The following is a 24,612-nucleotide window of genomic DNA, read 5'->3' as shown; positions in this document are numbered from 1 at the left end:
TTTATAAACTATTTTGTATTAAAACATAAAAAAAAAAAAAAAAACAGTGAGAACTCCTCATCAGTAACACAGTGACAGTGTCCCGTTGAGTCCCAGTAACTTGTTAAAAAGTATCAAATCACCACATTTCGTGCAAATTATGATATTTTTAGTCTAAATAATCAACTTTTAAGATCACAGTGTTAGAAGTCACTCTAAGCACTTTTTAAAGGTGAATGCAGTGAAATGCGAGTAAAGTTTGTTTATTAGGCGATTTTTAAAGACAAAGCCCTGTGAGTGTAAAATAAATAAGAAATTGTCACAATAGCCAATAAAAAGACACAATAGATGAGAAGGTGGGAGCTGTATTACTCCTCTAAAGTACAAGTACATGAAAGTGTGTTTAAGCGCAGTAATATTTATGTGCAGTGAGTTTAATCCAGTGATTTCTCAGTGAACGAGAAGCTGGATGAGGTCTGGCTGTCTGGAGACAACGTCAGCGTGCCATTGCGCATCCGGAGAGCGCGCGCTCCAGCGGTAGGAGCGAAGGGGAGGATGAACACGATCGTGGAGGTTTTGGTGTTGATGGTAATGGCGGGGAGCGCGTGAAGCCGTTTCTCGTGGGATTAATTCTCGTGGACATGGATTTAATGGACGATCGTAGTTGTTTTAGTTGTTACTTCTCCTGAGAGACGCAGACAAACAGAAAGGAGCGGGAGAGATGGGGGACCGACAGCGGCGGACCGGGAGACTCGAGAACCTCACTACCAAGTCCCGGGTCTCCAAGGAGACCAAGCTCCGGTTGCGCGTGGTCTTCCTGGATGACAGCGAGCGCACGTTCGAAGTGGAGGTAAGCCCTTCACAGGGGGCAGTGAAAACATTCATATTTACTTTTCTGAGTGGATCCACATACAGCACGTGTCTCTCTTCAAAACAATATTATAAATGATCAAATGTGTCGAATATGCGTTTTAAATCTGTCTGGATATTTTCCCCGTTTTGATAAAGCTTTCTGTCACTTTGTTTGCAACTTTCTTCCCCTCCTTCCTGAAAAAAGAAAGAAATCAAAGAGGGGGAATCCACCACGGGCTCTGTTCAGACTGGATTCTTCTCCAACATTTACGCTTTAATATAATATTGAGGATTATTATCTGGGAGTACCTGGTCATGCACTTCTCTGGTCTGACAGGGTTTAATCTGCTGTTTAATATAAGTTAAACCTGCTTTATAGACACTATTTTAGGTTTTTATAGCGTGCTTTATGCAGCAGAGAGTGTGTACTTGTACTAAAGTATTTATTTAGTTAGACTGCAAAACAGAAACTGACCATTTAAGCATAAATGTGCTTCACATTTACGCTTACGAGTGTTCCTTATTCTTAGGCACCAACATCCGACACAAACCCCGTGTCTCTGATTATCTCTGTTGAACAATCAAAAACAGAAGAAGAGCGCTGCAAGTTATATTTAAATAAATAGCAGATCTGTGGTCAGTATACTGTAGCTATACTACCATATTCCCATGTACTTATTTTTTCAGGTGGGTTTCAATCAGTGGCAAAACTGCAATCAAAGATACAAAAGCACAAGATTGCTGCACTCAATAATCAATTAATTTATCTATTACAGATAACTACAGACTGTATAAAAAGATGGAAAGAGTTTCAGGTCTGTCAATCTGGTCTTTCGGTGATGATGTATGAACCCTGCTTCCGGGTCCAAACTACTCTGAGTTTATTAAGGCTGTTGTGTTTTTAACATGTTTTAATGCTTTGCATCTTGTTCTATTTAATCTGAACAAGCACCTTTAAAAAGTCAGTGATAACTGTGAGACTCTCTCTGTGATTATTGCCACTATTCATTTTAGAGCTCGGTTTTTAAAACCTTACAATGTAACTACAGCCCAGCCCATGCAGCAGTATATGAATGTCTAACCTCGTATTGTGGATGGATTATCTCAGTTGTTCTCCTGACTGAAGTTTGGTCCGTTTACATGCAATTACATTTGCCCCCGGCAGCTTTCACAGCTTTTGTGACATAAAAGAAATGATGGATTATATGATATGGAGAACACACAGGAGATAAATGTGTGTTATGTCCTTTCCTGCTTGCACTTACATAACACCGTTTTACCTTAGTGGCTCACAAAGAGAACTACAATGTGAGTTGCTTGCCTACTAACATTAGCAACTTGAGTTTTAGTGTCATATCCAAGTGCAGTTTAGCACAAGTGAGGAGAACAATCAAAACCTCTCCCACCTGAGTTACTGCCACTCTTGACTCTCTCTCTGTGTTAGTTTGTCCAGTAAAATAGGGAAAAAGATGAAATAGGGAAACAAACTCTCAAGCTTTCTGACAACACTGGTACAGCTGTAACAGTTGATTGTTTGTCTTGCAGGTGCTGTTTAGCGACAGAAAAGTGTTTGTGAAGGCAGGTTTGTGTAGATTTATGCATTGCTAGGACTGCTCTCCCCCCTAAAAACTGAAATTAATGCATTAACGAGGCTCAAACCCCAGTTTCTTCATTAGAAATGGTGTGTTTGAACCACCTCCTGTCTAAACTTTCATTCTTTAAAAATGGAAAAGCTCCAAAATGTCTTTTCAGAAACTCTTACGTGGGCTGTTTCACATGGTAGGCACAAATGAGAGAAATTGTCTTTAAATATTAGTATTAGTCATCACAGTGACTAATACTGCCATTACTAATACAGTTTAATTTTCACTCAGCATTAAATATACTGATGCAGTCTTCAGTAACATAATGACAGGCAGAAGTCAGTTAAAAAATACCCTGTAACCTGATTTTTTAAAAAAAGTTTCATTACAGTTGTAGGTGCTTCAGGATTGCTGAACAGCATCCTACAGGAGTGCTTCCAAATCCGCTGTTTAGCGTCAGATTCTCCCAGTGTCCCTCCGTGATCGTCTCAGCAACAGCGTGATACGTAGTCAATGTCACCAGCAGCCCTCAATGGAAGAGTGGATTAGGAAGTGACTGCAATGATTTGGCCACATCTGCCGCATCACCTTTTGATGCAGCAGCACCCCGCCCACTGGAGAATCAAGCGTGGCTCGCCTAAGAAGACTTGGATCAAGCAAATTGAAGACGATTTTAAACAATGACGCCTAACCCTTGAGCAAGCAAATGTGAAGGCAAGAGACCACAAGGCCTGGGAATGCATCATTGACCAAAATGGAAACCCTACGGCACCCACAGCGATGTATTGGCTTCGTAGACAACCACCAGCTAGGGACAAAAGAAGAAGAAGAAAGATAGCCTGTACTGTTTGCATTCATACTTGTGCATTGATGTTCCTGATCTGCCATCAGGACTGCCTGAGCTGTTCATGTTGGACTTGGAGCTGATAAATGTTGAATGACAGCTGATTTTACTGTCACAGCAAACAGAAGACTTCAGAATCACCCCTGGCCAATAAGCGTGTTATTAGAGCTACGGAAACCAGAAAAATGGCACATGTCAACATTGTCAGAGAACTAGCTATTGGATTAGCGATGTTGGCGAGCTACTTTAAAGTTACCATGATATAGATTTCAATATCAAATCTATGCTGTGGGTGTGCTGGAAGTTGATAGGTACCTACCTAGAAATGTTACTATATGTCAAATCGGCGCACTTTGATAGGTCTTTTAAGTGCTCCTGTTTACTCCTATGCATTTCTGGTTATTCTTGAACTCATTTTTCTCTTTTATTAGAAGAGAGAAACTTCACTGCCAGCATGTGTTTTCGCAGTGAAATAGCCGTACAGCAGAGAAACGCCATCCTGAGGGATAAAAGCAGGCCACAGCATCAGGCTCTTACATATGCAGATGCATATACATATATGCCATGCAGTATCATCACTGTGCTAGCATGTTTCCAATGTTAGCATGTCAACAATTCCAGTTAGAGACACATATAGCCATTTGGGGTTGCATCAGGAAGTGGATCTTTCATGAAACGCTGCCTGATCTATCTGACATTATCAAGTGATACCAAGCAGAAATATCACAGTTGTTAACATCTGCATTGCTAAAAGTTATTGGAAAAAGTTTTGTGGTTGTATGTACAGTGTGTCTCTGAACACCTCCTAAAACCTGAATGTTGTTACCAGCTTCATAAGTCATGTGGCTGTAAGCACATCCACCACAAAGTAATGACAGAGAATTAAACTTAGATGGAAAATTCAATTTAATTTTATTTAACCTCCTAGGACCTGTCGTCCACATATGTGGACATCACATTTTGGGTTATTTAGACTAAAATACTCAATTTTGCTCTACAAGGGCCTGATATCCACTTACGAGGACATTATACTGCTACTGTTCTATCAAAATATGAAATGAATATCCTCATATGTGGCTCTTATTTTTCTTAAAAAAAAATAAGGTAAAAAATAAAATAAAATCTGGTAATTCTTTGTTTTTACATTCATCAGGCCCCAATCAGCCCAAATATCAAAGAGAAATTAAAAATGCGTGTCGTGGAAGAGTTCGGGTCTTAGGAGGTTAAAATCACAACAACAGTCACTTCTTGGTGACTTAATTAAGTCTGTCAAAAGAAAGATTTATTTTATTTTTTTAATGGGCCAAACAGCTGCAGATGTTTACCAGCTGTGTGAGGTGTAAACACTCTGCTGTCTATGAACAGCCATGTGCTGCTCTACTATCCAGGTCAGAAAAAGCAGACCAACGGGCCTCTTTTTCAACATGGTAACGTCGCCTGCAAGGCAGTATTGCAATCTAAAAAGAATCTGTGTGTGAGTGTGTGTGAGTGTGTGTGCATGGCTTGCAGTATTGTGCTAGCAAAGGAGCTCCATTTTTCCATGCCCATGCTTTCTTCCCTGTCAGTTTCCCAGCGGCCTCCGGGACATTAGCAGAGTCTGTACAAGAGGAAAGAGAGCTGAAGGAAAAGGCATGGATGGACAGAATAGGGAAAAAATAAAATGTGATAAATTTAGTAAACACCCTGATCAGGCATAACATCACAACCACCTGCCTAATATTGTGTCGGTCCCCCTCTGTACTGCTGTGGGGTCTTTACTTTATGATATAAAGAACCTAGAGGTGACTGTAGTTGGGAATTAGTGTGATATGAATAAAATTTAATTTAGCTTAATTTTGCTGCCAAAACATCCCTGACTCACTGAGGCATGGACTTCACTAGACCCTTGAAGGCATGATGTGCTATCTGGCATCAAGATGTTAGCAACAGATCCTTTAAGTCCTGTAAGCTGTGAGGTAGGGCCTCCGTGGAACTGACTTGTTTGTCTAGCTCATCCCACAGATGCTTGCTTAAGATATGGGCAACTTCAAGGCCAAGTCAACACCTCAGACTCATTGTTGTGGTCCTCAAACCATTCCTGAACCATTTCTGTGCAGTCCTAAAAGATTGATTCTATTCATCTGTATGTAGCATTTTCAGTGGGAGAAACGTTTCGTCACTCATCCAAGTGACTTCTTCAGTCTCAGCTGACTGCAGGTTTCCCCAATCTTATAAACAGTACATTTGCATAATGACTGAAACCAGCCCACTGAAGGAACAATGGGCTGGGAGGTCAGTTCCTTGATCATTAATATGCAAATTCTCTTGAGCATTGATCAACACCACTGATCAAGGCTCATTGATCAAAGATCACTGATGAATTGCGATGAGTACCATTCACAGAGAGTTTGGGAATGGCTGCAATCACAGCATTGTAAGATGGTGAAAGATGTACCCTTAGGCCCCCTCCTCGATTCAGAGATGGTCTTTCCCTTTTCAAGTAAATGGCCTCATTGACTCCACGCTCATACCAGCGTTCCTCCCTGTCCAGGATGTGTACATCCTCATCCTTGAAAGAGTGTCCACTGGCCTATAGGTGTAAATAGACTGCAGAGTCCTGGCCTGACGAGGTAGCTCTTCTGTGTTGTGCCATCCGCTTCGCCAGAGGTTGTTTGGTTTCCCCGATGTATAAATCCTGGCAATCCTCCTGGCACTTAACAGCGTACACTATGTTACTCTGTTTGTGTTGGGGGACCCGATCCTTGGGCCGGACCAGTTTTTGGCGCAGCGTGTTTTGGGGTTTGAAAGCCACAGAGACCCGGTGTTTAGAAAAAAATGTGTCTCGACTGCGCCGATACTCCTGACACATATGGGATCACTGCAGGTTTTCGCTTGGGCAGCGGTTGTCTTTCTCTCCTGGATCAGCTGGAGCTTTCTTTAGGTGCCTTTCCAGCTTTGACAAAAGTCTAGCTGGGATAACCACATTTACTCAGGGCCTTCTTGATGTGATGCTCTTCTGCTTCTGTGGCCGTTGTGTCAGTGGGGATGGTGTTCGCTCTGTGTTGTAGCGTCCTGATGACACCCAGTTTATGCTCCAGTGGATGATGAGAGTCAAACCTTAGATACTGATCCGTATGTGTAGGTTTACGGTACACGTCAGCTTTTAGATATCCCCTATTACTGATGGAAATCTCACAGTCTAAGAAGGCTAACCTGCCACTTTTCATATCCTCCCTGGTGAAGTTGATGTGTTGGTCCACCGAATTAATGTGATCCGTGAATTGTGGTCCATCCTCAGATTTGATTTTCACCCAGGTGTCATCCACATATCTGAACCAATGGCTTGGTGGTGTTCCATGGTAGGATAACAAAGCCCTCTTTTCCACTTCTTCCATGTACAAATTGGCCACGATGGGTGAAACTGGGGAGCCCATGGCACACCCATGTTTCTGCCTGTAGAACTGACCCTTGTGAAGTAGGTTGAATGAAGACACAGTTCCAAAAGCAAACACACTTGGTTGATGCTGAGAGTGGTCCTGTTGCTGAGGTTGGGTCATCCGGTAATCGCTTACGAACTACCTCCAATGCTTCCGTGACTGGGATGCAAGTGAAGAGAGATGTAATGTTGTACGAGACCATGGTTTCATCTGCCTCCATAATGACATCTCTCACCTTCTCAACAAAATCCAGGGTGTTCTGGATGTGGTGTTCAGAGCTGCCTACCAGCGGGTTGAGGATCAAAGCCAGAAACTTGGAGATGTTATAGGTTGCTGGAATTTATTCTGTTTCAACAGGAAGAACTGAATATGTTACTCATCATAGCTTAATGGTACAGAAATACACAATAGTGTTTGTTTGCTACAGTCTGCTTAACAATTATGGCAGCACCTTGTGGATGTTTAGCAAAGCTTGTGGTAGCTAATCCGTAAAATGTTAGACATGTTCTGTCATGCTGAATTTTTCCCCGATGTGCATGGTTCAGTCACTCAGGTCATGTTTTCTTAACCTTCAGATTAGTTTATCAAAGCTGTGACACCAAGACTGAGGTGAGTCCGCTGATTAAAACAGAGAACTGTGACGCGTCACTGGACCATGACAGCAATTTCTATGTTTGGTTTATGAACAACTTGTGAATAAAGCTTACACGCTTGAGTTTCCTCTGGAGTCTCTGGTTTCAGTCCAAAGCTTTTAAGGTTAACTGGTTTGGGTCAATGACTGAGTTTTAATTTGTATTATTTTTGCTACATCTGGCAACTTTGTGCCCTCTGGTGCATGAAATACTGATCCCTGGTGGATTTTCTGTGAACTGCATGTGTCCAATTCACAAAAGTAAAATAAATAAAATGATGTGAAAGAATAATAAGAAATAGAAATAAACAGCAATAATGCAAGAACTATATATCAGGGTAGAATTAAGTCCAAATATAAAGTACAATTAGATGTACATAGTCATACTAAGGTAGGACATACAGATTGTACAGGTGTTATTATATAAAACTGTATCATAATGTGTACATCACAGTTCAGTAATCAGGCAGTGATTCAGTAGCCTGATGGCCTGTACAACCGCACATGTTGAAAAATAATACTTAACCAATATGTTGAAATTTAAACTTGTCCGTACGTGATGAGCTGGACATGTTCAGTGTTACTGCTACCTCGCAATGTGTCATGACACCTATGACAAAGGTAACTCTGTGCCTGTCTTTGAGATTTGACAAAACTGCATTTGTTCCTCTGGAACCAGCTGGAACGAGCTAACACTCCACTGCTGTATGCAATGAAGGCCCTTCACTAGTCAAACAAACACGTGTAAGCTTGTGCAGATATCATTAATGAAACTGTTTTGCTGTTTTCTGCTTTGAATTCACATCCAAAGTTGCACATCGCTCACTTTTTCCTCTGTTCTGCTCTGCTGGAAACTAACTGCTCTGCTGATCTGTGGGCGGCTGTTTGCTTCCAGTAATTATCAGTTAGGCCTCTTCTTCTCTCTATAATCAGTTACAGCTGCCATGTCCTTCGTCATCCTCCCTCTCCCCTAATAACCTTTCTCCTTCCCTCATGACAAGTTAATGAGGGACGTCCAGTGACCCCCCCCAACAGGGCACTAAACACCAGCTATAAGACGGTGAAGGCTAAAAAAAAAGCAAAAACGTGTCACTGCAGTAAGTGAACACCGCACAAACACCAGAGACAGGTTCAGGGCTCCATGTGGGCACACACTACTACTTTGATTTAATCCTGAATTAAATTTAAGACACAGGGTCTTCAAAATAGATAAACAATAAGGCAGTACTTTTACATGTTTGTAGTGTCCTTTGTATTTTTGTCTAATGTGGTTAAAGTGACCCATTCTTCTGAGCTGACTCCACATTTCTATTCTTGGACTCTACTAGAAAAGCTTTGCATGATCCAGAGTTCAAAATAATCATGACGATGTGGGAGATGCACCTGACTTTACATTTTCCAGTGTGGCTTGACGCCCCAACCTCGCTTTAACTGGACTTTCTTCTGATTGGCTGCCCCTTAAAGACAAAATACTTAAATAACAAGTGATTAAAATAGTAAAATATCTGGTTATATAAGATTGTGACAAGATTGAATAAATATCAGTTTTTAGAAAATAACAAAAGGGGGGGGGGGGGGGGGAATAGAGGAAATATAACTGTTAGTTTAAAGGACAGAAATGGAGGTAAAAACAGGACATATCAAAAATAATCACCCAGTTTCAAAGTGATTTAATTTCTGGCTGGAGTCACAAACTTCATATGGATGTAGGGGGTCACACCAATTAGGTTGGTGTGCAAACAAAAGTAGTAGCAGAAACTCTTAAACATTGTAATTTAACAACAAACATTAAAGGAAAGATGCACAGCTTATATACACTGCGTTCCAAATTATTATGCAAATTGTGTTTAAGTGTCATAAAGAGTAAATAAGTTGTTTTTCAATTAAACTCATGGATGGAATTGTGTCTCAGGGCTCTTTGTATCACTGAAATCAATCTCGGACACCTGTGATCATTTGTTTGCCAGGTGAGCCCAATTAAAGGAAAAACTACTAAAGAAGGATGTTCCACATTATGAAGCAGACCACCATTTTCAAGCAATATAGGAAGGAAAAATGATCACTCTGCTGCTGAAAAGAGTGAAATAGTTGAATGGCTTGGACATGTAATGAAAACCTTAGATATTTCACGAAAATTTAAGCGTGATCACCATAATGTTAAGAGATTTGTGGCTGAGTCAGAGCACAGATGGGTTCATGCAAATAAAGGCACAATGAGGAAGGTTTCTGCCAGACAAATACATCAGATTAAGAGAGCAGCTGCTAAAAGGCCATTACAAAGCAGCAAACACATATTTGAAGCTGCTGGTGCCTCTGGAGCCCTGTGAACATCAAGGTGTAGGATCCTCCAGAGACTTGCAGTTGTGCATGAACCTTCTATTCGGCCACCCCTAACCAATGCTCACAAGCAGAAATGGCTGCAGTGGGCCCAGAACTACATGAAGACTAATTTTCAAACAGTCTTGGCCACTGACGAGTGCAGTGCAACCCCGGATGGTCCAGATGGATGCAGTGGTGGATGCAGTGGTGGATGGCTGGTGGACGGCCACCATGTCCCAACAGGGCTGCGTTGTCAGCAAGGAGGTGGTGGAGTCATGTTTTGAGACAGAATCACGGGGAGAGAGCTGATCGGCCTCTTTAGGGTCCCTGAAGGTGTGAAAATGACCTCTGCAAAGTATGTGGAGTTTCTGACTGACCACCTTCTTCCATGGTAGAAAGAGAAGAACTGTGCCTTCTGCAACATAACCATCTTCATGCTAGTCAATGCACCATCTCATGCTACAAGGAACACCTCTGCATCAAATCAAATCAAATCACTTTTATTGTCACATCACATGTGCAGGCACACTGGCACAGCACATGCGAGTGAAATTCTTGTGTGCGAGCCCCACAAGCAACAGAGATGTGCAAACACAACAACACAAACGGGCAAAATACAAGAATGGCCAACCTGAAACTAATAAATATATGTACAATACATAATAGTGTATGCATTTCTGGATGTGTATACTAAATATTTTCCTACGTGTGTGTGTGTGTGTGTGTGTGTGTGTGTGTGTGTGTGTGTGTGTGTATACACATTTTTACAAATTAAATAGTAAAAAAATAAAATAAAACAATAATAATAATAATAATAAAATATATAAAATATACAGAGTTGAATATGTGCAAAACAAGTGGCATTTATATACAGTGTGGAGTGCATAATGTTGAAGTTCCAGTAGTGAAGCTGAGGTGTCTATGACGTGTTCAGCAGTCTGATGGCCTGATGGAAGAAGCTGTCTCTCAGTCTGCTGGTTCGGGACCGGATGCTGCAGAACCTCCTTCCTGATGGAAGCAGTCTGAACAGTTTATGGCTGGGGTGACTGGAGTCCTTGATGATCCTCCCCGCTTTCCTCAGGCACCGCTTCCTGTAGATGTCTTGGAGGGAGGGAAGCTCACCTCCAATTATCCGTTCAGAGCACCGCACTACTCGCTGGAGAGCTTTGCAGTTGTAGGCGGTGCTGTTGCCATACCAGGTGGTGATGCATCCAGTGAGGATGCTCTCAATGGCACAGTGATAGAAGGTCCTGAGGATGCGGGGGCTCATGCCGAATCTTTTCAGTCTCCTGAGAAAGAAGAGGCGCTGCTGCGCCTTCTTCACTGTTTTGTTTGTGTGTACTGACCACGTAAGATCCTCAGCCAGGTGTACGCCAAGGAACCGGAAGCTGCTCACTCTCTCCACAGCAGCGCCGTTGATGGTGATGGGGGTGTGTACTTCTCTGCACCTCCGGAAGTCCACTATCAACTCCTTTGTCTTTGCGACGTTGAGTGTGAGATGGTTGTCTTGACACCAGTGGGTCAGGGCGCTGACCTCCTCCCTGTAGGCCGTCTCATCACCGTTGGTGATAAGACCCACCACTGTAGTGTCGTCCGCAAACTTCACAATGATGTTGGAGTTGTTAGTGGCTGTGCAGTCGTAGGTGTAGAGTGAGTACAGGAGAGGGCTCAGTACACACCCCTGTGGAGCACCAGTGTTCAGTGTGATGGGGGATGAGGTGATGCTGCCCAGTCTGACCACCTGGCGTCTGTCAGACAGGAAGCTAAGGATCCAGCTGCAGAGGGAGCTGCTCAGTCCTAGATCCTGCAGTTTTCTGTCCAGCTTCGAGGGAACGATGGTATTGAATGCTGAGCTGTAATCTACAAACAGCATTCTCACATACGTGTCTCTCTTCTCCAGGTGTGACAGGGCAGTGTGTAGTGTCAGGGCTATGGCATCATCAGTGGACCTGTTGTGACGGTATGCAAACTGTAGAGGGTCCAGTGAGTCGGGTCATTGGCTGCTATCGGCGTAAAAGGAGAGGAACTCATGTTGTGGTCCCCATTCTGACTTCAATCCTACTGAGAACCTTTGGAGCATCCTCAAGCAAAAAACTATAAGGGTGGGAGGCAGTTCACATCCAAACAGCAGCTCAGGGAGGCTATTCTGACATCCTGCAAAGACATTCAAGTAGAAACTTTCCAAAAACTTACAAGTTCCATGGATGCAAGAATTGTAAAACTGCTATCAAATAAGGGGTCCTATGTTAATATGTAACTTGATCTGTTAAGATGTTTTTGATTGAAATAGCTTTTGATTTCAGTGAAATTGATCTACTAATGCTGCAAATTCAACAAATGACTATTTTGAATTCTCTACAACCTATAAAATCTTTTGAAGCTCTGTGTGCGTAATAATTTGGAATAGTGCATTTTAAGTTTTTTATTTTTGAAGAACATACTGTTTTCATTGGGAGTTTTGTTCAGCAACATTTGAATTATATTCTGTTGGTCGATGACTCGAAAATGATGCCGACTGTCATTTGAATCGACTATTTCAGAAAAACAGAGAAAAATATAATTTGCATAATAATTTGGAATGCAGTGTATATATCTGTTATAATCTGTTCATTATTTCCCTTCAAATGGAGCCACGTTTGTAAGGGAAATACATTTGTGAGTTGAGCAGCAGAGTTGAGTATGCGGGTTTTGTCCATGAAAAACAAGCCAGACCTTCTCTGCCAAGGCCAAACAATTTATTCTTGAGTCTTGTTTGGTTTAATTTAATGGATTGGATAATTGAAGTCTGAAGAAACAAGACATAGCAACAGTTTACAGTCTATTCATTGAACAAATGGACCTCAGTACCATGTGGAAGAACCATACACAGCCTGGTATCTCCTCCTCATGCTGGTCACCAGCTCGTTCACACACTGCTGTGGGATGGCATCCCATTCATCAACCAGCATTTGTCACAAATCAGCCTGTATAGTTGTGCTTTTGGCATTGGCAGAGAAGACCCCTTAGGTTTATATATCTATACATATCTGCCAGCAAACTGAGTTTCCAATGACCCAAAAGTCACTGGAATCCAGAGTCAGGGACATTAGTTGAAATACACCATTTTTACAGATTTGTAACCATGACGGCAAAAGAAATGTGTGAGACTTCATGTGAAAGGCAACACCTTCTAATATTTGAAAATGTGCCTAATTAACAAACTAGTGAAAAAAACAAACAAACCTAATCTTAACCTTTCGCCTGACGTGTTCACCATTAGGAGGTTAAGTAAGACGAGCAATGAAGGTCTCAGTTTCCATGGATACAGTTCAAAATTTTCTGCCGTTGTCCTCTGTCATGCCTCAACTTTTTCTGTCTGTTGTCTTTTAATCATTTAATGTCCCCTATGCATATCTTCCACAGATTAATTAAATATGAAAGAAAAAAAATGGCCATGATTATGCAAACTCTCATTAAGCAAAGTATTAGTGGATAAAGTAACTGAGCTGTAGCACATTTTTCTGGGCTCCCAGGAGCACTCCCGGACTTTAGTTTTAAGAACGTCTCAATTAAAAAGTCCTATTATCCTTCTCACTTTAATTCTCTCCCACTCTTTCTTCCAGCAAAAGGTTTTAGGTGGCGACTTCTACAACAAAGTGTGCGGTCATCTGAAACTGCTGGAGAAGGAGTACTTTGGCCTGGAGTTCAGACACCACAGTGGCAATTATGTAAGAAATGCTGGATCACACAGATACGCACAGATCAGTGCGGGAGGTTTTTAATGTCTTAACAAGTTTCTGTTGCAGGTTTGGTTGGAGCTGCTGAAACCTTTGGTCAAACAGATCAAATGTAAGTCATATCTGTCCTAAGATTAGTGCTCTGACTTCATATTTCCTCCAAATATTTCCAGATCTCAACGTCTCCGTTGGCACCATTGTCCTACGTCTATAATCTCTTTTCTTTTCCCCTCTGTCAGACACCAATGATTTATTCTTCAGGTTTATAGTCAAATTTTTTCCACCAGATCCTGGACAACTCAAGAGAGGCCTCACCAGGTAAAGTCTGAGCATAGATGTGATATATGTGAAATGCCACAGTAGGTGTACTCATACTGTTTTGTGTGTGCACAGGTATCTTTTTGCCTTACAGATCAAGCAGGACTTGTCTAATGGCAGTCTGACCTGTAATGACAACAGTGCCGCCCTGCTGGTCTCTCACATACTGCAGTGTAAGCATCAAAGTGCATCACACCTGCTGTAATTTTTTTTTTTTTTTTTTTTTTGCGGAAGATTCAGAAAAGTATGGAGCCCCGCAAGGGACATGGCAGAAAAAAAATTACGATGAAGTTTTGCGAGATCTCGCAAAACAAACTCGGGATCTCGCAAAACTTTTGCGAGATGTCGCAAAACTTTTAAGATATTTCGAGTTGTGAATGTAGCTATGTAAACGTCAAATATCTGCTCGGTTTACAAGACATCACATATTTGCAAAAGTGCTCCGACGTTTTTGGAGATCTGACACCCACCATCTCGAAGCTAATGGGAGGTCGAGACCTACTACAGCCGGGAGGAACACCGCTCTCCCGGCACATCGTGCCTCGACCTCCCGGTCGGCTTCGAGCTGGCGGCCACCAAAGAATGCGGCTAAAACTTTTGTGAGATCCTGAGTTTGTTTTGCGAGATCTCGCAAAAGTCCGTCTTAATTTTTTTTTCTCCCATGTCCCTTGCGGGGCTCCGTAGAAAAGTACTGGAAACGTTCCTCAGACATTTTGGTCCATATTGACATGATAGCATTACACAGACGCAGGTGCTCATCCCAGAGGTGCTCAGATTCAGATGTGGTGATTGTGCAGCGCGTTTGAGTACAGTGAACTCATTGTCGTGTTCAAAAAAACAGTTTGAGATGATCTGAGCTTTGTGACATGGTGTGTTATCCTGCTGGAAGCAGCCATCAGAGGATAGGCATAGGCAATGGCATTCAAACAATGTTCAACTGTTTAAATGTGTATTTTAAGAAAGTATCCTCTTACAATTACACCGGCAGTTTCTTGGCCTTCACTGACAACAGTGGCACCTGGTTTGGTCTTCTGCGGCTATAGCCCATCTGCTTCAAGGTTCAGCATGTTGTGCATTCAGAGATGCTCTTCTGCATTCCTTCATATCATGTTATTTGATTTACTGCTGCCTTCCTATCAGCTCAAAGCAGTCTGGCCCTTCTCCTGTAATCTCTGGAATCAACAAAGTATTTTCACCTACAGAGCTGCTGCTCGTGGGATATTTTATCTTTATTGGGACATTTTCTGTAAAGCCTAGTGATGGTTGTGAGGGAAATTCCCAGTAGATTAACAGTCTCTGAAATGCTCAGATGAGCCCATGTGGTACCAACAACTGTGCCACACTAAAATTTGAACTTTGGTAGGAAATCTATATGTTTACATGGCTACATGCATTTTTCTGCATGTGTACCTAATAAAGGGTCCGGGGAGTACATAGTCATTATATACATTATGTTTTTGAAAATGTGTTTCATATACTGCATTTACTTAGTCAAAGATTTCCCTCTAGACCAACGACCCATTCCGATTCTCTCCTTCCCAAATGGCCCAAAAATGGTGACTATACTGCAATTAAATATTTAAAACGCAGAGAAACTAAATATGTGTTTGCATGCATTTGCATTTGTGCTACAGCAGAGATAGGGGACTATGATGAGGAGCTGGACTGCCAGCATTTGGAGATGAAGCACTATGTTCCCAACCAGGAATATCTAGACCACAAAATCATCAAGTTTCACAAGAAACACAGGTATGAAGTGAAGCAGAAGACACTGGTGCTCTGTAGTATGCGGACAGTTTTGTCAAACTAGTGTTAATTTTGACCAGAGAGAAAGGGCAAAGTATTAACTGGACGTAGGACTGCGCCTCTTTCCCCCATCCCACCCATAGATTCTTTTAAAAAGACGATAGATTTGAAAATATGATGGTTTCCAACCAAAATGCCACTTTTGAAACATGCATTTGACGTGTTGTTTGAGTCTAACTAGGAGAAATTTTGTTGGAAAAGCAGAAGTGACTGCTGGGTCAAATTGGCAGCAAAACAACAGCAATGCATCCAACTCTCCATAAATCAGAGGCTGGATAGTAATTGTGATTCTTTGTTTCTGTCCATAGAGGACTCTCTCCAGCAAACTCCGACATCCAGCTGCTGGAGGTGGCGAGGAAGCTGGACATGTATGGAATCAGGCCTTACCCTGCCTATGATGGGGAGGGAATGAGGATCAATCTGGCTGTCACACACTCTGGAGTGCTAGTCTTTCAGGTGTGTCCACTTCCACATAAAAGGACAAATCTTTTTATTTTTTTTCCATCAGAAAAATTTCCTCTTCTTCTAAGCTAGGAGTTGCTGTTTTAGCATAAAAAAGTTGGTTTGTGAAGTTACAACACAATAAATTTAATGGATCTAATAAACTAACAATCATTCATTGTATGCGAGATAAAACAAGATATGCGAGATGTGTAGAGATAAAACCTGAGGACGTCGGTGATCCTTTTTAGTTTTTACAGTACCAATAAAAGTTTACAATTTCCATGTGCATTTCTCAAAAATCAACTAACAGGTTTAGGAGAGGAACACTGTTTGAGGCTAAATATGTGTGCAGATGCTACACTACACATTACATATAATCTCTCATTATTTTTTTCTTGTGTTTTTCCAGGGAAACACAAAAATCAACACATTCAGCTGGGCAAAGATCCGCAAGCTAAGCTTCAAACGCAAGCATTTCCTCATCAAACTACATGATAAAGTTGGGGTGAGAAACTGGTCCAGTTTGGGCCACACGGTTTTGCTTTTTGTCCTATGAAGATTTATCTTTGAGGGGTGTACCCTGCCTCCCACCCTAAGACAGCTGGGATTGGCTCCAGCTCCCCCGCAACCCTGAAAAAGGAAAAGGGGAAGCAGATGGATGGGGGTTTTTTTTTGGCCATTATTCAATAGTTGAGCTGTTAAGAGTAGAAAAGAAAGGGTGGTGGTGGTGTGGGGTAGACATGTAGAAATGAGCCATGGGCCAGACTCGATCCTGGACATCTGCATTTCAGCCATATGGCATGTGGTCACCTGCTCTACCAGTTAGCTAAACTGGCACACCTACCATTAGTATTTAGTATGGAATAATGAGTGAGTTTATGTCTCACTCCCCTGTGAGTGAACAGGGGACTCTTGTGATGGATGCATGAAAAATGGGCAGGTCCAAATATTTAAGAGATCTTTGGAAGGAACAAAACATTCTGGCCAAAAGAGTAAGGCTTTTGTGGAGATCTCCTGGCCAGTAGTTCTAAGTACTTGTGAACAGCATGCAAATAGGCAATGTAAAGATCAAATCCGATCCATAGCAGCTACCAAGTTACTAATGTAAAGGTTCTACAGCTAGAGCACTGGTGCCAGTTCCCACAGAGCACCCTATGGGGGCTTTTAAGTTCTCCGGTAGAAGACTTTTTGGGACTTGAAGTGCAGAGAGCATGCTATACAGAGGCGGTTGTAAATATTTGACTCATCATCGTCTTATTTCATGTCCATCCAGCCCTCGTGTAAGGATACACTAGAGTTGGCCATGGCCAGCCGTGATGTGTGTAAATCATTCTGGAAGATGTGTGTGGAGTACCATGCTTTCTTCAGGCTGGCTGAGGAACCAAAGGCCATACACAAAACTCTGCTGTCATGTAAAGGCTCCAGCTTCAGATACAGGTAAAATGCAGACAAGTGCACATAATGCTATAATCTGAAGGTGCATTCAGGCTTTTGTATAATACATATATATATATTAATCATCTTTTGCCCAAAATCAAAGTCATTTACTTCCAGTGTCTACTATGCATGAATTGTTCTCCAACCATTTAGTGGTACATCATCTGGATTTAAGCTTGTACACAAATATTTTGACTCACAAAACTTTGTACTTACCTACTCTTGTAGTGTTTGAATAAACCATCCTGAGCTTTCCAGCTTATCCAAAGGACAGATCATGTCGTGGTGATCAGTCTGTCCACAACTCACAAGAATCCCTACTGATAGTATTGGTTAGAATTGAACCAAACTGTGCTCAAAGTCATTTGCTGATTTATAAGCAAAAACCTGAGAAATATGATGGACTGTGAGCGTTTTTTTATTACCCTTTTCTTCTGATGAATATTCAGACTCTTTGTTTTCAGTCAGGTGTGGTAGTGTGTCCATCTGATGTTAGTAATGTTGTTTGGCAGTGGTCGGACCCAGAAGCAGCTGCTGGAGTGTCTGGGATCAGGGGAGAAGAAGCCTTCACACTTTGAAAAGTGAGAGAGAGATTTTATTGATGCTTCAATTTCCTTTTCATAAGCAAGAAACTTGCTTATGCATGTACTTCAAAAGCAAGGAGCTTTAAGTACTTGAAACGGCAACATATTTTATTAAGCCATCTTATGTAAAGGTCAAAGGATCTGGAACAGAGGAATATTTTGTGATCAATTTTTATAGTCTGTGTATAACATCCGTTATTTTATTCCTTTCTCTGTCTGTCCAGGATGTACAGTCAGACTGACTGTGACCCCAGACAATGTCGATCTTCTCCTGATCTCCTCACAGATGTCTCCAAACAGGTAATAAATATGACTGTTCAGTCTTTAAAACTATTACTTGACACACAAAGCATATTCATGTCTGACAAAATTAAAACAGCTACTGTTCTATTATCTGTTTTTAATGATTTTGTTTAATTAACTTGAAGAGCTATGGGTTTTTCAAAATTTCATTACATGTTCTTGGGCCGTTTTTTCTTCTTTTTTACAGTTCTCTGATATTATCTAATACATACATACTCTGATATCATATGAGCGAATTAATTAATGGTAGCATAATCAAAATATTAGTAATAAAAACAACTCGAGTGTTCGTGCCTTTTCTTCTCAGGTGTACGAACATTCCCACCCATTCCCACGGTCAAGTCGTGCTCTGGCAATACACAGCCAGGATCAGCTGGACCCGCATCATCGAGACAATGATATTGAAATCAACGAAAGAGTGGCTAAACGCAGCCATTCATGTGTTGAGGTCAGCCAGAGGCCTCGCCTCCTCTCCCAAGTCACTCCTCTTTCTCCATCTGTCAACCAGACAACGCCGCCTTCACCCTCACTGAAGACGAGATCTGCTTCGATATCTGTAGTAGAGGACGCAAGGGGGGTACGAATCGGGACACAGCGCCAAGCCCAGCGGTTAGCTGGTGTCTATGGAAACCGATCTAGACGTCGACCCAACCCCCAGCCACATCCAGATGCAGGACAGCAGCTGGTCCTTCTCTACCCTAACAGCCCTGCCTACCAGTATCATCCTGTCCTCCCATCGTTCCCATTAGGTGGCTCCTCGCCACTCAACCGACATCCCTACTTGTCGGAATTTGTTACCGTTTCCTCACTGGAACGAATTCCACATACAAGACGGCGGGATTATGTGACAATGGATGGCATAACACGGCCATCTTTTTACCCAATGTGTCACGATTCGCCATCTAGTTCACCAATCAGGAGAAACCTCCGCTCCAGTGGTTCAGGTGGGCTGGGATTGGCCAGAATGTACCAACCAGGAAGCAATGGTGCAAGAATCAGGGGCGTTGGACATACAGAGGCGGGTCATTACAGCGATGACTCCAACTTCCTTCCTGGACTGCCTCGCCGTGTAGCCAGCCAACCTGATGTCAAATTAAACCTCTCGAGGAGCTCAAACACTGCCTTTAACCCTGCTTCTGAGTTTCGCCCTCTTGGTTACTACCCCCACCTGACGCGCCCCTCCAGACCCACCTACCTCCCACTAAACTCTTCCCCTCTGCCTGAACGCCCCAGTTCACTATGTATGATTGGCAGCACTGCGGGAAGCTACAGCGACTCAGACCCGGAGGTTTTCTATCCATACTACTGCCCTGCCCCTCAGGTAGGCAAGATGGTACGGTCAGTTGGACTAGCCAGGATGAGGTTTTCATCGGGGAGTCTCCAACTTGATGAGGAGGAAGAGGGGGAGGAGGAAGAGGGGGAGCATGCAACAGCAAAAGAAACTGCAAAGAAGGAGCCAGAGGGTGAAGAGGAGAAGAAAGAAAAGAGTGAAGGAGGAGCGGATACGAAAGGAGCGGCAAAGGTTACTGAAGTGACGCTGTAGAAAAGATTAAAACATTAAAGCGATTGATGATCACAGTCAAAACTGGAAGGATAATTTAAAATAGCACATCCTCTGCAGACTGTAGATAACACGATAAATGTATTAGATAAGAAGTGTGTCGTTTTGAGGTGCACTGGCAGATGAAATGTATTTTTTTGCCTTCTTCAAGTGAAAACCTCAGATTTTGAAAAGGGGCTACTGTTTTAGTGGCTATTTTATAGGTGCAAGCTTACAAAAACAAGTAAATAAATAACAATAATAATAATAATAATAATGATAATTAGTATTTTAGAAATTAAAGATGTTTGACAAATTAAAGCAGACAACAATTTAAATTTTTTGTTAAGGTGTTTGAGCCACTACAACATTAACTCTTCAAACATTCCTTTACCAGAGGGGTATGGGCACCATGTTTCTTAAATATTTTCCCTCATTTCATGTCTTGATGATGATCATCAAATGGAGACACATTGGTCTCCTGAAGATGTTAATTTTAGTTGCAATCTGGTGACTGTGAAGTTCATAGGCTACTCCTTAAGCCGTGTTAACTATAAGGTAGGCCCATATATAGGTGGAGGCACTGTCATCCTGAAATAGACCACTCACATCCCATACAACTGGTCAACCAGAACAACTTTCTATTGGTTTTCATTTTTCGTTCCCTCTAAGGCAGGGGTGGGCCAATAATTTTTCCAAGGGACTACATGAGAAACTGGGACTGCAGGGCTGCATCAATTAAGCTTACTGGTGTGGCCATCCAAAAAAGTCCCAGTTTCTAACGTGGCCCCTCGGAAAAAGGAAACCGCAAAATACCCCAAATGTCTTAATAGAGCCAACAGATGCTCTAAGGGCCGAGCATTCTAGGCTGTGCTTTTCTCTTAATGTCTTTATGTGTGTCTTTTATGCAGTCTCTCACTTATTGACAGTATGGTTAAGGATGGCTCACCCAAACATATCACTTTTCCACATTTCTGCAGACCAGTGCCTATGTTGCTTTTTTGCTTTGTAACCCCTTTCATTGAAGCACTCTATAGCTATGTGCAGTACATGTGTGAAAAGCATACCTAGGTTGAAAAAAAAAATGGATGAAGCAACTGTGACGTTAGCTTTTCGGCCACTGTTACACTAGTTTTTGGAGCCAGAATTTACCATATCTGGACAAGTTATCAGTTGCTGGTAAAAAAAGGAGAGTGTTTGGTCACAACCCCCCTGAAATCTTGGTAGATAAAGAAAATCTGTATTCCCCAATTGACTGGGCAGTGGATGCCAAGTGAGAGCCGCTAAATGAATATGGTACTGCACTGAAAACCTCTTTTTGATTGATTTGCTCACTGGCAGATCACTACGGTGATCCAGTTTGCGTGGAAGACGGAGACTTGACTACAAACAATCACCTAGTGGTGGTGAAACTCTGAAAAGTGCATCTATTGGAAAGTGTTGATTTTATCATCTTTGACGTTGCTAACCACAGGCAGCAACCTCCACTGCCAGCTGATAAGGGAAAACATATTTTTTGCATACTAAATAGTTGTTGCCAAGGGAACAACAACCGATCTGTGTGTAACTGAGTTTTAAAGTACAAAGAATACGCCAAGAATCTGCATTCTTGGCATTACCTTTAATCGTCCATAATTGTCTATATTTCTATGTGATCGTCCTCACTGACTGTCCAAAGTAAAACATAAGCGACATGTGTATCAACAAAGACCCTTGTTGCTACATCCAAAAAACAAAACAAACAAAAAAAAAAAACTCTAAGAGAGAATGAAATCCCTGTTGCCGTTTATATGCATTTATAGTTATATGCAAACACTAGCCATACCCTTACCAGTTAATCCAGCCTATCAAGCACTGGAATCTAACATTCACAGATTGTGTGGATTGGACTGAAATCATGTGGAGTCTGTTTTGATCCCACTGGACCAGCGAACTATTAGCAATGTGGTAGTTGTGCTGGCTTTAACCTTTCCCACAGACTAAAATGGTGGTCAATTTGATCCCGATCAGATCATCTGAATTTCAGGTTGTGTTATTTAATGTTGACATACTGCTGTATTTGGAGACATTATTTCAGACTAATGGCAATGGTTTAAAAACAGAGCAAAACAATAATAATAAATAATCAAACACCAATAAAAATAAATAATTTTTAATCTGTGTGAAAATGACTAAATTAATCTTGATGTCTGTTGGAAAAGGACCTTCTAGGACTTAAATATAAAGTCTTTGTGTGTGGGTATGATGCCTTCATAATGTTGGTGGAATCATTTTCTGGGTGATGTAGTTATATAATGTATTGTTACTTCTGTAGAAAAAAGTGAACTTTGGGTTTATATATATTACAGTCGCATTTTGTCATTAAAGGATTAAAAACAAGAAGACAATTGTGTTAAAATTAATAAAGTGCAAGATTGTAAAAAATATATAATAAAGGAACTCATAATCACTGAATAAAACCCAGTGAAAGCAGTTGAATCAAACTTAAATATTTATTCATAAAACTCTAAGTCCCGCTACAAAAAATGAGTACATTGCTGTAAAATCTTACATCTTTCACTTTACATCTACCCCTCAACAAGCATTGTATCCCTTATGATATATATAAAAAAAACGAAACAAATATACAGCGACTGAATTTTATATAGTGTCTTTGGTACAAACTATCAGTAACACCTTCAACTGCAGGTCCCTTCATGCCCTTGAAAAAACCTGCGCTACTTTCCAATGTTGTCTATTAAGGAAGATATCGTAAAACTTTCTGACACAATCTGAAACTTACCAAGTTTTCCAAAATGCTACATATAATGAAGCAGCCACTGGAAGACCTTTGTGTCATAACTACATGTCAACATGTATTCTTTAATAAAAAAAAAGAAAAAAAAAAAGATTCCTTCAATCTTACTGGGTGTGGGTTATCAAACGTAGTTACACTCACCAAATGGCAGCCATTTTCATCATTTTAACATCCTGTACCTCAGTCAAAAAGACTGGTCAGTGACTGCATGGTAACCTCCAGTTGCTAAGAATGAAGGCGTATCCTCCTAATCAGTTGGCAAGTGATAAACATGTTTGCATTGAGTGTGTTGCACTGAAAGACTCGTGACTTCTTCAGTCACTTGCAGCTTGCCATGTTTGCCAGCAGTCTGCATGGAAGATGGCGACTTATCTGCAAACACTAACCAAACACCGAGTGGTAGTGAAACTGGAAAAAATTTGTAATGGAAACAAAGGACATGTGCCTAATGAAATGTATTGGTTTCAGTGGTAAGGCAAAACTTACAAAGGAACGTTCTTTGTTTCCAGTTGGCACCACATTTTTCAAGGTTTCATTACCACTTGGTGTAGTTGATCAGTGTAGACAATTTTTGCATCTTCCGTACAAACTACAAACAACTGTGGCAATCTGCTAGCAACCAAAGCAATTGGTAGGAGGTTTGCATTGAAGCTAGCAAGTGCAAGAACACTCCAGCAACCACTTGCCAATCAATCGGGGACTACACATTTCTTTCCCCCCTCTACTAGGTCACCGATTGGTCTCTAAGCCTCTGTGATTAAAGCCTTAACTGCTGCTAATTAGAGAAGGGCAGTAACAACTATCTAGCTTACTGTTTAGCAAGCTACTAACTATTTGGCTAGCAAGACTAACATAACAAAATAAATCTGGACTAACAGTTGTGTGCTGCCAGTGGCTTTGTTACTAAAACTAACTAAACCAGCCTTATTCACATGGCAGCCATTTTCAGCATTTTAACTACTCATATCTTGCCAGCAACTTTGGGTAGCTACAATAACAGCTAGCCTACCAGTTAACAGGCAACTGGCTACCTAGCCAAGCTAGCCAGAGACTGGAGATAAGCTATTAAACTTGATGGGGAAATTTAAAAGTTTAGGAACATTTGGACATTAAAAAGTTCCATAAATTCACCACATTTGTACCATTTTAGAGTAGGAGGCTTTTCACCTTGAATATTCAAGAAAGTCGCTGTACAAAACAGTAAAATTGAAGGATCTACACTGCTTTAACAGAAACCACCTTGAATGAATTCTGGGATCAGGGAACTGTAACTGAAAGACATTACTGAAAAACAAAAATAAAAAACAAATGTAATATTGGCATATCATCTGTCTCAAGTGCTACTAAACAAGAATAAAGACATCTACAGACTCCAGGCAACTCATGACACAAAAACATGACACAAAAACATACCACTGCTGATGGACGAGAACCTTCTTTGGTATTACATTTCCTTCGTGAGCCATTTCTACAAAAACCTCTTAAGAAAACAAGTGACAGCAGAAAATGTAGAAAATGACTGATAACAAAAAGAACTAAGGCACATTATGGTAAAGGCAGATCAGAAATAAAAGCTATACATCAGATTTTATTTTCGTTATTGTTGTGGATTTTTTTTTAATTAACCATAGGGAGATAAAAGGTTTTCAACCAGCAGCAGGGAATTTATATGTATATGTTTAATATAGTGTATATATTACATTGGTAGTGTGTGTGCGTGCATGTGTGTGAGTGTGTGTTGAGATGTGTGTGTGTGTACAGCAAGCAGATACTGCACAGCAAATCTGCCTTATTTTCATCATCCAGCAGCGTCACCGTAAAGGAAACACAGTCTCTCTCTCTTCATGTTTTTTCTTTTTCCTGGGTCGATCCATCCATCTTTCAATTTGTTGTGTATCTGAGGAGGAAGATATTTGGTTAACAAATGAAGGAGGATACAAATGTTCTGTTCTGAATAATGTAAAAGAGGGAGAAAGAAACAGGACGAAGGGCAAATAAAAGCATCATATTCTGGCATAAATAAGAGAATTAACTTCCAATAAA

The 24,612-nt window shown here is 41.3% G+C and overlaps 2 protein-coding genes across 2 annotated transcripts in view; one reads left to right on the top strand and one right to left on the bottom strand.

Moving 5' to 3' along the window:
- The first annotated feature begins 419 nt into the window (after positions 1 to 419).
- Positions 420 to 22,467, top strand: LOC113019416 (FERM domain-containing protein 7). Its single transcript, XM_026163137.2, has 12 exons — positions 420 to 829; positions 13,227 to 13,331; positions 13,410 to 13,452; positions 13,580 to 13,658; positions 13,734 to 13,831; positions 15,293 to 15,407; positions 15,773 to 15,920; positions 16,318 to 16,413; positions 17,182 to 17,345; positions 17,858 to 17,926; positions 18,154 to 18,229; positions 18,540 to 22,467. The coding sequence occupies exons 1-12, from the start codon at positions 701 to 703 to the stop codon at positions 19,773 to 19,775; spliced, it is 2,358 nt and encodes a 785-aa protein (XP_026018922.2). The 5' UTR covers positions 420 to 700; the 3' UTR covers positions 19,776 to 22,467.
- The window catches only part of LOC113019417 (serine/threonine-protein kinase 26-like), a 52,320-nt gene continuing 49,953 nt past the window's right edge, over positions 22,246 to 24,612 (bottom strand). Inside the window, exon 12 of the mRNA XM_026163138.2 lies at positions 22,246 to 24,466. Coding sequence (XP_026018923.1) covers positions 24,451 to 24,466 — 16 coding nt within the window. The 3' untranslated portion in view covers positions 22,246 to 24,450. The remainder of the gene's footprint in view (positions 24,467 to 24,612) is intronic.

This window comes from Astatotilapia calliptera, chromosome 3 (assembly GCF_964374335.1).
Source record: "Astatotilapia calliptera chromosome 3, fAstCal68.1, whole genome shotgun sequence".
In the NCBI taxonomy this organism is placed as follows: domain Eukaryota; kingdom Metazoa; phylum Chordata; class Actinopteri; order Cichliformes; family Cichlidae; genus Astatotilapia; species Astatotilapia calliptera.
Note: the sequence above shows the minus strand (reverse complement) of the source record. Positions and strands in the feature narration are given on the sequence as shown.

Bases quoted from the DNA above. Each gene is read 5' to 3' on its own strand.
- LOC113019416 (XM_026163137.2), top strand. From the start codon at position 701: ATGGGGGACCGACAGCGGCGGACCGGGAGACTCGAGAACCTCACTACC. The intron at 16,414-17,181 runs GTGAGAAACTGG...ATGTCCATCCAG, and splicing joins AACTACATGATAAAGTTGGG to CCCTCGTGTAAGGATACACT. The intron at 17,927-18,153 runs GTGAGAGAGAGA...CTGTCTGTCCAG, and splicing joins AAGCCTTCACACTTTGAAAA to GATGTACAGTCAGACTGACT.